Here is an 11558-nt window from a genome sequence, read left to right as displayed (position 1 = left end):
CCCCCCTTCCCATGGAGGGGACCCGCAAATCACCCCCCTTCCCGGGGAGGGGGCTCCAAATTCCCCCTTCCCATAGAGGGGACCCCCAAATCTCCCCCTTCCCATGGAGGGTATCCCTAAAACCCTCCTTCCCATAGATGGGACCCCTCAAATTCCCCTTTCCCATGGAGGGAACCCCCAAACCCCCCTTCCCATAGAGGGGAACCCCAAACCCCCCCCTTCCCATAGAGGGGAACCCCAAATTCCTCTTCCCATCTAGGGGACCCCCAAATTCCTCTTCCCATGGAGAGGACCCCCAAATCCTCCTTTCCATGGAGGGGACCCCCAAAACTCCCCCGCCCCCTGGCGGGTACCCCCCAAATTCCCCTTCCCATGGAGGGGACCCCCAAATCCTCCTTTCCATGGAGGGGACCCCCAAAACTCCCCCTCCCCATGGAGGGTACCCCCAACCCCCTTCCCATGGACACGGTTCCCTAAACCTCCAGCTCCCCCCCCCCAAGCTGGGATCCCACCACCTCAGAGCAACCCTCACCCCCAAACCCCTCTGCTCCCCAGGGATACCCACACCCGGACACGGAGCCATGTGGGAAAGGGGCACCCCGGGCACCCCACAGCAATGGGGGGGACACCCTGGGCCGATGGCCCCCATTGGCCCCCAGTGTGGCTTTTGTGACCCCAACAGGGTCCCCCAGCCCCCATCGTGCCCATGGGGCGAGGGGCAGATCCTGCCCCCCAACAGGACGGGCTGAGCGCCCCCAGCCTCATCTCCCGTCATGGCACCCGGCTGTTGGAGCGCCTGAGATTCCTCAGGCCTGTTCCATGGGGTCAGGACCGTGCTCCCGGGAAGCTGACACCACGTTTTTCCATGCTCAGCCCCATCCTTCACCCCTCCCGCTCCGGGGGCAGTGGGGAAGGGATGAGCTGCCCTCAATGGAGCAGGATGGGACCAACCCCAGAGCCCCAGTGCATGGCCAAGCCCCGGGTGATGGGGCTTCACTGACCCCCAGCACCAACCCTGCCCCTCTCCTGGGGTGCAGGAGGAGCAGCACCCGAGGGTGCTGGTGTGCAGAGGGGGTGCTGGGGAGGGGGTTTGGGGAGGCAGAGGCTGCTGCAGGCAGATGTGTGGGAGTGGGATGCGGTGACAGCATCAGCTTCCCACTGCCAGAGCGGCTCTGATGTGCTCTGCTCTGCTCCTTGCACCCACAGGATCGGTGCTCCTGCACCCACAGTGCTCCCCGTATCCCACAGTGCTCCTGCACTGGTGCTCCCTGTGCTGCCCCTGTCACTGCTCCAGGCAGGAGCAAGATCAAAGGACACAGACGTGCCCATCCAGAGCAGGACACAGCGGAGGCGGCAGAGGAGGGATTCTAGAAACCATAAAATCCCAGCTTGGTTTGTGTTGGAGGGACCTTTAAAGCTCATCCAGCTCCAACCCCTGCCACGGGCAGGGACACCTTCCACTAGAGCAGGTTGCTCCAAGCCCCTGTGTCCAACCTGGCCTTGAACACTGCCAGGGATGGGGCAGCCACAGCTTCTCTGGGCACCCTGTGCCAGCCGCCTCAGCACCCTCACAGGGAAGAGCTTCTGCCTCAGAGCTCGTCTCAGTCTCCCCTCTGGCAGGTTAAAGCCATTCCCCTCGGCCTGTCCCTCCATCCCTTGTCCAAAGCCCCTCTCCAGGTTTCCTGGAGCCCTTAGGCACTGGAGCTGCTCTAAGGTCTCCCCTTCAGGAGCCTTCTCTTCTCCAGGCTGCCCCAGCCCAGCTCTCTCAGCCTGGCTCCAGAGCAGAGCTGCTCCAGCCCTCGCAGCAGCTCCGGGGCCTCCTCTGGCCTCGCTCCAGCAGCTCCACCGTCCCTCTGGTGCTGTTGCCCCAGAGCTGGACCCAACGCGGATCTCAGCGGCAGAGCCCAGTAACTGAGCTCCAGCCTCTCCCCTGCCCCAGGAGCCTCCGGATCGCGCAGTTTGTTGTATGAACACGACGAGTCCCGTTCCCACAGCACAAGCCTGTGTTTATCCCTGTTTTCTCTCCAAGTGAACCAGGAAATCTGTTGCCATCGGCGCCTCTTCTCGCGCCAATATGTCGAGCGCGGCTGCGGCCGCCAGATCTCGAAGCAGCCGTTTGCATCTTGTCTCTGGTGCTTCAGGAGGTGACTTTGGGGGTTTGCGCTCTCGAACCGCTCCAGAGGTGAAAGGAGGAGGGAAAACGACTGCAAAATGATGCATTTGGGTGATATTTGACATCAGGGTGGTTAAAAAGTGGTGTTTTCACCGGATAAGTTTGGTTTAAAGGAGGAATCCAGTCATGGGGGAAGCCCTGAGTTAGGTGCAATCTACATGGACATCATTCCCTTCTCCCACAAACTCCTTACCACGGTTCCTGGAGAGGCTCCAGCACTTCTCTGGGGTGTTCCTCCCATGTCAAGGGCACCAATTTCAGGCCTTGCTCCAGGTTTTTCTGTGCCAGGGGAGCACAGAACATCCCTCAGCCCATCCCTGCCTGTTTTCCCAACTGCGGGAACAAAGCGGGATCCAGGATCCTGCACAACATCCTTGTCTCCTGCACGACATCCATGTCTCTAGATTGGAGAGACATCAATTTGATAGATGGACCACTCGGTGGATAAAGAACTGGCTCGATGGTCACACACAAAGAGTTGTGGTAAATGGCTCGATGTCCAGTTGGAAACCTGTAACGAGTGGTGTCCCTCAGGGATCGGTGTTGGGACCGGCCCTGTTCAATGTCTTTGTCGGTGACATGGACAGTGGGATTGATGCGCCCTCAGCACGTTTGTGATGACACCAAGCTGCATGGTTCGGTTGGTACGCTGGAGGGAAGGGATGCCATCCAGAGGGACCTTGACACGCTTGTGAGGTGGGCCGATGCCAACCTTATGAAGTTTAACCAAGCCAAGGGCAAGGTCCTACACCTGGGTCGGGGCAATCCCAGGCACTGCTACAGGCTGGGCAGAGAAGAGATTCAGAGCAGCCCTGCAGAGAAGGACTTGGGGGTGTTGGTTGGTGAGAACCTTAACATGAGCTGGCTCCAGTGTGTGCTTGAGCCCCAAAACCAACCGTATCCTGGGCTGCATCAAGAGAAGCGTGACCAGCAGGTTGAAGGAGGTGATCCTGCCCCTCTACTCTGCTCTTGTGAGACCTCACTTGGAGTACTGCGTACAGTTCTGGTGTCCTCAACATAAGAAGCACATGGAGCTGTTGGAGCAAGTCCAGAGGAGGCCACGAGGATGCTCAGGGGCTGGAGCACCTCCCGTATGGAGACAGGCTGAGAACATTGGGGCTGTTCAGCCTGGAGAAGAGAAGCTGCGTGGAGACCTCAGAGCAGCTCCCAGTGTCTGAAGGGGGCTACAGGGATGCTGGAGAGGGACCTTCATCACGGACTGTAGTGATAGGACAAGGGGTGATGGGTTCAAACTGAAACAGGGAAGGTTTAGGTTGGATATAAGGAAGTTCTTTACTGTGAGGGGCACTGGAATGGGTTGCCCAAGGAAGTTGGGAATGCTCCATCCCTGGCAGTGCTCAAGGCCATACCCTTGGGTGACATGGTTTAGTGTCCCTGCCCATGGCAGGGGCTGGAACTGGATGAGGTTAAGGTCCTTCCAACCCAAACCCTCCCATGATCCCAGCTCCAATCTCTGCACATCCACCCCCCCCCATCGCTGGGAGCCTGCGGAAGAGCTGCAGGAACCGGCCCCGCTCTGACGTTGGGCTCATCCCACCCGCGGCTCCCGGGGGGGAGGCAACAACCCGGGTCCCGGCTTCCCCGGGTCCAACAACGGGACCCCCGGGTCCGGCCCCAGCACCCCCCGGTCCCATCCGGACACCCCGGATCTGGTCCCACCGCCCCCCCACCCCACCGCGCCTGCGCAGGCACCGCCTCGGGCCGTACCACCCCGCGCGGAGACAGAGGGGTGCGCGAAGAGCTAAACCGCGTCTGTCCTTCCACCATCCGAGCCGCCCGGGGCTACCCGCTGCCCTCATCGCCCGCAGCCCCGCCGCGGCTCTCCCGTCACCGCGTTCCGCCCCGCCTCGGTGCTGCGGGACACGGCGCCGGGGCGGGCTCTAAGTGGTACGTTCCGCTCGGCGCGGACGCAGGGCGGGACCGGCTCCGCGCCTCTTCCTCCGCGCCCGCCGCCGCCATGAGGTGAGGGGAGACCGGCGGGGCCGCGGATATGGGCCGGGGGGGTTCGGTTGGGAACGGGGTCCCGGTAGCGAGGGGGGGGGTGTTCGGTAACGGGGGGAGGCTTCAACAACGGGGGGGTCCCGCGGGTGCGGCTGCAGCGGGGGGAAAATGGCGGCCGGGCCGCCCCGAGGGGAGGGGGAAATGGCGGCTGAGGGGAGGCTGAGGGGAGCGGGGGTTAGTGTGGAGAAGGGAAGGCTCAGGCGGGACTTATCGCTCTCTGCAGCTGCCTGACAGGAGGATGGAGCCGGGAGGGGGCTGGTCTGTGCTCCCAAGCGATGGGATGAGGGGAAACGGGCTCAAGCTGCGAGCGGGGAGGGTTTAGATGGAGATTGGGAGCAATTCCCTCCCCAGAGGGTGCTCAGGCGTTGGAACAGGCTGCCCAGGGCAGGGTTGGAGCCACCGGCCGTGCAAGGGGGCGGGCCCGTGGGGCGGCGGTGGGTCGGGGTGGCTGACCCGGGCGTGTTGCAGCATGCTCCGGCTCCAGAAGAGGTTGGCGTCCAGCGTGCTGCGCTGCGGCAAGAAGAAGGTGTGGCTGGATCCCAACGAGACCAACGAGATCGCCAACGCCAACTCCCGTGAGCACCCCCGGGCGCCGGGCTGGGGATGGGACAAGCAGGGAGGTGAAAGGGGGGCGCTCGGAGGGTGCTGGAGCCCGTAGTGGGGTCACAGAGATCCTCGGTGGTGGGTTTAGAACAGGGTTTTTCCAGTGATGGAGAAACAAGAGGGGGAAAAGCAGCTCCAGCAGCACGGGGGGGGCTTTGGGAAGGCAGGATTGGTGCCTGCGCTGCCCTCCTGTAGCACTGTTGAGGATGGAGGTTTCTTCCCGCAGGGCAGCAGATCAGGAAGCTCATCAAGGATGGGCTCATCATCCGCAAGCCCGTCACCGTCCACTCGCGCGCCCGGTGCAGGAAGAACACCCTGGCCCGGCGGAAGGGCCGGCACATGGGCATCGGTGAGTCCATCCCCAGAGCTGCCTCCGAGCTTGTGTGGAGCAACGGCCTCGTGGCACAGCCTGAAAACACTCTTTGTGTTAATGGTTTTCCTCTTGGACTAAAGAGAAGAGTTAAACCCAAGCACGTCGTTGAATCCGGCCCCATTCCCATCCTGTTTTCCCTCTCCAGGTAAGAGGAAGGGCACGGCCAACGCTCGCATGCCCGAGAAGGTGACGTGGATGCGGCGGATGCGGATCCTGAGGCGCCTCCTCCGCAGATACAGGGAGTCCAAGAAGATCGACCGGCACATGTGAGCCGGAGCCTGCCCCATGGAGGAGCCGCTCCATGAGGATCCCAGCGGGAGGGACGGGGGGGGCTGGTGCTGCCTCACTGAGTCCGTTCCTGTTCTCCTCCATCAGGTATCACAGCCTGTACCTGAAGGTGAAGGGCAACGTGTTCAAGAACAAGCGGATCCTCATGGAGCACATCCACAAGCTCAAGGCGGATAAAGCTCGCAAGAAGCTCCTGGCGTAAGTGGTGATTCCAGGGCAGGGAATGGAGCTGGAATGGGGCAGGGCTGGCACAGGGTGCCCAGAGAAGCTGTGGCTGCCCCATCCCTGGCAGTGTTCAAGGCCAGGTTGGACACAGGGGCTTGGAGCAACCTGCTCTAGTGGAAGGTGTCCCTTCCACTGGGTTGGAACTGGAGGAGCTTTAAGATCCCTTCATCCCAAACCATCCCGGTGCTGAAGGAGATGAGGGCCAGGGTGAGAGCTCGGGGGTGCTCCCCTCCCTGAGCAGCTCTTCCCCTCTTGCAGTGACCAGGCTGAAGCTCGGAGGTCCAAGACCAAGGAGGCTCGGAAGCGGCGTGAGGAGCGGCTGCAGGCCAAGAAGGAGGAGATCATCAAGACCCTCTCCAAGGAGGAGGAGACCAAGAAGTGAGCGCATCCCATCTTGTGCGCGGGGGATCCGCCGTCCCCCAGCAGCCAATAAAGCTCCGGAGCCCCGACTGCTCCCGCCGAGTCTCCCTCTGTGTGTGCAGGGGTTGGGGAACGGGGAGGGAGGAGCCGCTGCCCCCCTGCTGGGTGCCCCCCCGCTGGGTGCTCCCCCACTGGGTGCTCCCCAGGGAAGGGCTCGGGATGCTCCACCGGGAGCTGCTCCAGGCACAGGGGAAGGGGCAGGAAGGAGCAGGGCCCTGGGAGGGGGAGCTGGGGCTGGAGCTCACCCCAGGGGCCCCCCAACACTCACCCCTGGGGGTGCTGAAGGGGTCAACTCCCCCCTCCCAAGAGCTTTCATAAGCTGGTTGAGGGGTGTCCCCCCTCCCAGGAAATGAGCTGAGACCGTCCCACCTCATCACACCAGTGATGGGACCATGTGGGCACAGGCTGGAGGAGCCCCAGTGATGGGACCACACAGCGTGTCCCGGTGTGGGGCAGGCTGGGGGGGTCCCCCCCACACCCCCATGAGCCCTGTCCCCTGCCCCACAGCCCCATCCCACCACCCACCCCCTCCAGTCCTCCCCCTCCATCCCCATCCTGCCCCCCCAAGCACAGAATCCATCTTCAGAAGAGCCGTTTTCACCCTCATTTTTGGGGTCCATCCCCCCAAAAAAGCAAAATCCAACCCACCCCCCCCCCATGCCCCATCCAGAGGGAATGAACCCCCCAGTGATGCTCGAGAAACAGGGATTTGTTCGTTTCTGGTTTAACCAACCCCTGTGGCAGCCCCATCCCTGCGGGAGCAGCCCCAGGAATGGGCTCGGAAGCGCCGCTGCGGGTCTCGAAGCACCCAAAAAGCCTCAGTTGGGGCTGAATTGGGTCCAGAAGGGCTCCTGCAGAAAGACAGAGCTTGGAAAATGGTGTTTATTGGTATTTATAAATACAAACATAAAGGAAGAGTCCATTTGGAGACGGATTAAGTGACTTAAAAGGACACTGTCAAGTAGGTTTGGAGCTACCTTAATGCTGTCACCCTGTTCGGAAAACGACAACGAAAAATGCTTTGGAGTTTTGGGAATCACCCCCTTGAAACCTGGGCTCTGCCACCAGGAAAACCCATCAGGTCGGGCGTGGAAATCCCTGTGGGCTCTGCCCTGCCCCACACGAGCTGTGCAGTGACTGCTGCTGCCCCGCTCCCATGGGAAGCGCTGCTCGGCTTCGGCCCCCCTGGAAACACGGGAGAAGGGAGTTGTGCAAAGGGAGGATGAGGAACATGCTCCTGGCGGAGGGAGGGAACCCGCAGGGCTCGAAGGAGCTGAATAAATAGAAGGGATTAAAAGCCATCAGCAGGGGAAGGAGGGCCAGCATCCCAACGGAGCTCCCGCCGGGAAGCGGGCGCTGATGGCGTGAGGGAAAGGGGAAGCTGGAGATGCTTCGGTGGGGATAAGTGACCCTTCTGCCTGCCTGAATCGCTTGCAGTGGTGGGAAGAGGGTGGGAAGCGACACAAAGCAACCCCCCCAGTGAAACACGGAGCCTCGAAGCAGCCGTTCCTCGTGCAGCACCCCATGGGATGAAGGTGAAGCACCACTTCTGGGGGCAGGATGGTGGAAGAGCCCCCGGTCAGAGACATCCATAAACACGTGTCCCTTCCAGCCTGGGTGGGCACGGCAGGAGGAGCACAACAACTCCCCCAAACCTGTTAGAGTTTGAGCTCTGCCCCATCAAACCCATTAAACCCCTGCCTGGCTCTTCACGTTTCACACTGGGAGCATCTGGGCTCATCCTGCTGCAAACGCATCCCTTGGGAGCTGGGAAGGGCTGGCACGGAGCGAACCCTCGTTCCATCCACCACACTTACCTGTGGAAGAGGCACAAGCAGCAAACCCCCCCCCCCCAAGCGCTCACAAAGAGGGTGACACAACTCGAGGTGTCTTTTCGGGCTGTTCCTCCCACAGTTGGTGTTTCTGGAGCAGGGCAACAAGCAGAAAGATGCTACTTTGCTTTTCCTTGGGGGTGAAGGGCTGGAGGGAAAGCAGGAGGAAGGTGGGGATTACAGTCACCGCAACAGAGATTATAACTTGTTCCCCTCTATCAAGAGTTAGATTCTTGTCACTGGGAGAAGACCTGAAATGCAGAACAGATTTGGACACCCCAGCACCGATCAGAACAGGCTGAGGAGCCCGCAGGAGCCTGCGGAGCAGCTCACTGCTCACCTAAACATCCTCCTCACAGGTCACCACAGGCTCAGGCTCCTAATGGTAGAAAGGACTCCTCCGAATTGAAACTTTCTGTTTGGTAAATCTCCAAAACTGACTGACTTAGAAACATGGAAAATAAAACCCAAGCAGGATGTAGGGAGGGTAAAACCCCCCTTCCCGAGCCTGACGTGACAGATTTCAAGCTATATCACAATGATCTAAGGAAGCCTCTGAGCTGGACGCTACAGAACACAGAAGAAAGAGAGGAACCTTCGCCGTGAGCATGCTCAGGGTGCTCCGCAGGGAAGCACGAGTCAATCCTGTCTCACACCAGCTGCTGGTTCATTCCCTCACTGAAAAATGGACACAAGAACTTGGGGGTTTCAGGTTTGTTTTCTTTGTTTCCCCTCTGGACAACAAGACGCAGGGTTTAAAGCATGTTCCTTTCCTCTCCCCCTCTCCCCATGTCCACGGATTTCAGTTACTCTTCCAACCTCCACAGCAGCGACAGGCGTTGTGGGTTCACAGCAAGCCTCCCCTCCTTACCGCAGTGATTCCATCTGAGCATGCCCAGCAGGAATGGTTCGGAATTATACCAATCCACCTAGAGAAAAAGCCAAGAGAGCTCCAGCTCCCACACCGCAGAGTTCACCGGCTCGCTGGAGCACGGGGGGGTGTATATGTATGTGTATGGGTGGCTACAGGGGCCTGGCGCCACAGCCCTGCTCACTGTCCCTTGCAAATGACACTGGTATCACTTTCCTTGGAGATCCTGGTGTCCCCCGTGATTCTACAAGGGTATTTAAATACTCAGTTTGCTGGAGGAGCACGTCCAGTGTCATAGGATGATGCAGCATCTGCAGAAGCGTTGTCTGCTGCCTCCCACCGAGGGAGGTGGAGTCACAGGAGCGAAGTAGGCATGGACTTTAATGTTGGGTAAATGGGTCTGCAAGACAAACACAAGGTGGGAAGTGACAAAGAGAAGCTCAAACAGGCCTGGCTTTGCTCGTCTTCAGGCTAACACAGAAACTGGAGTCAACCTCCTGCAGGTGACCAGCGTGACCTTGCCCACAGACTGTGATTAGGAAAGAGAATTACAGGGGATAAATAAAAGCGATGCTCTTTCCTCCCCCCATTACTCCTGTGGTAGCTGTGGGGAACAGAACACCACCTCCTTGTACAGACCCGTGTCCTCTAAGGAAATAAAATGCTAATAAAATGCTATTGTTACTCCTCTTATACAGATCATGGAGTCATGGAATGGTTTGTGTTGGAAGGGACCTTAAAGCTCATCCAGTTCCAACCCCTGCCCCGGGCAGGGACACCTTCCACTAGAGCAGGTTGCTCCAAGCCCCTGTGTCCAACCTGGCCTTGAACACTGCCAGGGATGGGGCAGCCACAGCTTCTCTGGGCACCCTGTGCCAGCGCCTCAGCACCCTCTCAGATGGAGGAACACACTGAGGAGGGAGCACTGGGACACTGGGTGCCTCAGGTGTCTGACACCCCGGCTCTGCCCCATTTGAGGCCCTGCAGCAAACTGCCTCCAGTACAGGATGATCCTGAGTTATTTACACAGGAAGGGCCAGTAAAGTGCACTACAAGCTGCACTGAGTGTATGAGGCAGTGGAGAGGAGGTGCTGCTCCACACACTGGTTTGATACAAGCTCTTTGTCCCCCGTTTGGAAGAGCAGTGCCACGTACGAGCGCCTGTGAAACAAGCACCAGTGCCCAGTGGACGCAGCAACTATCTCTTCCCTTACACCTAACCCAGCCCTGTGAGTGCACACCAGCCATTAAACCAAAAGCTGATGGCTCTCCCAACACTCCTAACAACAAGCAGCAGATCGTGAGGAGTCGGAAACCTCGGCCCTCCCTCCTCCCACCGCATGAAGTGCTCAAGCCAGAGCCTTAGAGAGGTGCCACGTTCTGTTCTTTACCCTGAGTCTCTTGATCCCTGCCCGTGTGATCTGCTGACAGTCGTACAGTTCTATCCTCTCCAAGCTGTGGCAGCTCTTCAGGTGCTCCAGGGAGGCGTCCGTGATCAAGGGGCAGTTGTCCAGCTCGATCACTTCCAAGCGGTCGTGTGCGCAGGCGCCGTTGCCCAAGTGACGGATCCCATCGTCCGTGATCAGCTCACAGTGGGACAAGCTCTGCACCAAACACAGCCAGTGTGAGCTAAACCTCCCCTCGGGCAGGTTAAAGCCATTCCCCTTGTCCTGTCCCTACAGGCCCTTGCCCAAAGCCCCTCTCCAGGTTTCCTGGAGCCCCTTTAGGCACTGGAGCTGCTCTAAGGTCTCCCCTTCAGGAGCCTTCTCTTCTCCAGGCTGCCCCAGCCCAGCTCTCTCAGCCTGGCTCCAGAGCAGAGCTGCTCCAGCCCTCGCAGCATCACCCAGGGGAGACCGAGCCTGAATTCCCACATCTGCAGACCAAGAGGAATATTGCTTCCCAGAGCCAGCTCTCAGCTCCCCAGCTCCATAATACAGGTGGGAAGAGCCGAGTCCCCTCTCCTATGGATGGACTGACGCTTGGTGCGCAGCCAGCTCAGCTCAGCCTCGCTGAGGCTGATACCAGGAGAATCCAGTGTCCTGGAACTCATTCTCAGGTGCCTGTGGTATGATTAATGCGAGCAGGAGAGGAGGGACAATAGGTTCTTCAGGGTCAAGTTTCTAGCTGAAATATTCCAAAGCCTTCACACCACATCTCTGAAGTCAAAGAGACAAATCCCCACGGGCTGCACTTCAAATCCCTTTGTTTGCAGCAAAGAAGATGCTGGAAGTCTCACTCGTAACACTCACCAGAACCTGAAGCCGTGGACAGTGTATGGAAAGCTGGATTAGTGTACTGTCTGTTATCTGGAAAAGAAGAAAAAGCCCTTATCATGCTGGGTGCTTTGCTCAAGGACTTCTTCCCTCCTATGAGAGAAACGCTGCAAAGTTGGCCTAATCCACGCCAGAGTTCCCCTGTCCTGAGCCCCTCAGGAACTCAATTCCAGGTTCTTCCACTCCCTTACAGGAATCAACTCAGGTTTCCCTGCACTTCCTTAAGCAGCTCTCATGGAATAAGCTCACCAGAAGCAAGTGAGCAGAGCTCCTTAACACCACAACGTCTCCTTAATGTTTGTCTCCAAGTCCAAGAGGTGTCTGAATCCCATCCCAGCAGCTCTGGTGGACTGCCCCATTGTTCCTCTTTATCCATCAGGAAGAAAGAGGCTCAACACAATGGCTTGTTAATCTGACAGCCTTCAGAAGGGAACTGCCTGGGATGTCTTTGTTCAGAGCACTCAGCCCAAGGACACAG

General features: G+C 59.1%; 2 protein-coding genes across 2 annotated transcripts in view; one reads left to right on the top strand and one right to left on the bottom strand.

Annotated features, from left to right (window-relative positions):
• The first annotated feature begins 3751 nt into the window (after positions 1-3751).
• On the top strand, positions 3752-6139 carry RPL19 (ribosomal protein L19). Its single transcript, XM_030508545.1, has 6 exons — positions 3752-4156; positions 4664-4770; positions 5025-5147; positions 5317-5437; positions 5547-5657; positions 5943-6139. Exons 1-6 carry the CDS (start codon positions 4152-4154, stop codon positions 6064-6066), a joined length of 591 nt encoding a protein of 196 aa, XP_030364405.1. The 5' UTR covers positions 3752-4151; the 3' UTR covers positions 6067-6139.
• Positions 6140-6968: 829 nt separating this feature from the next.
• Positions 6969-11558, bottom strand: part of FBXL20 (F-box and leucine rich repeat protein 20) — a 37517-nt gene continuing 32927 nt past the window's right edge. Inside the window, exons 13-15 of the mRNA XM_030508461.1 lie at positions 11057-11113; positions 10199-10411; positions 6969-9207 (exon numbers count right to left, since the gene is read on the bottom strand). Of these exons, the coding sequence (XP_030364321.1) occupies positions 9100-9207; positions 10199-10411; positions 11057-11113 (378 nt within the window). The 3' untranslated portion in view covers positions 6969-9099. The remainder of the gene's footprint in view (positions 9208-10198; positions 10412-11056; positions 11114-11558) is intronic.

The sequence above is a fragment of the Strigops habroptila genome, chromosome 19 (genome assembly GCF_004027225.2).
Source record: "Strigops habroptila isolate Jane chromosome 19, bStrHab1.2.pri, whole genome shotgun sequence".
Taxonomy (NCBI): Eukaryota; Metazoa; Chordata; class Aves; order Psittaciformes; family Psittacidae; genus Strigops; species Strigops habroptila.
This window is presented reverse-complemented; position numbering and strand designations above follow the sequence as displayed.

Bases quoted from the DNA above. Each gene is read 5' to 3' on its own strand.
- RPL19 (XM_030508545.1), top strand. The intron at 5,438-5,546 runs GTGAGCCGGAGC...CTCCTCCATCAG, and splicing joins AAGAAGATCGACCGGCACAT to GTATCACAGCCTGTACCTGA. The intron at 5,658-5,942 runs GTAAGTGGTGAT...CCCCTCTTGCAG, and splicing joins GCTCGCAAGAAGCTCCTGGC to TGACCAGGCTGAAGCTCGGA.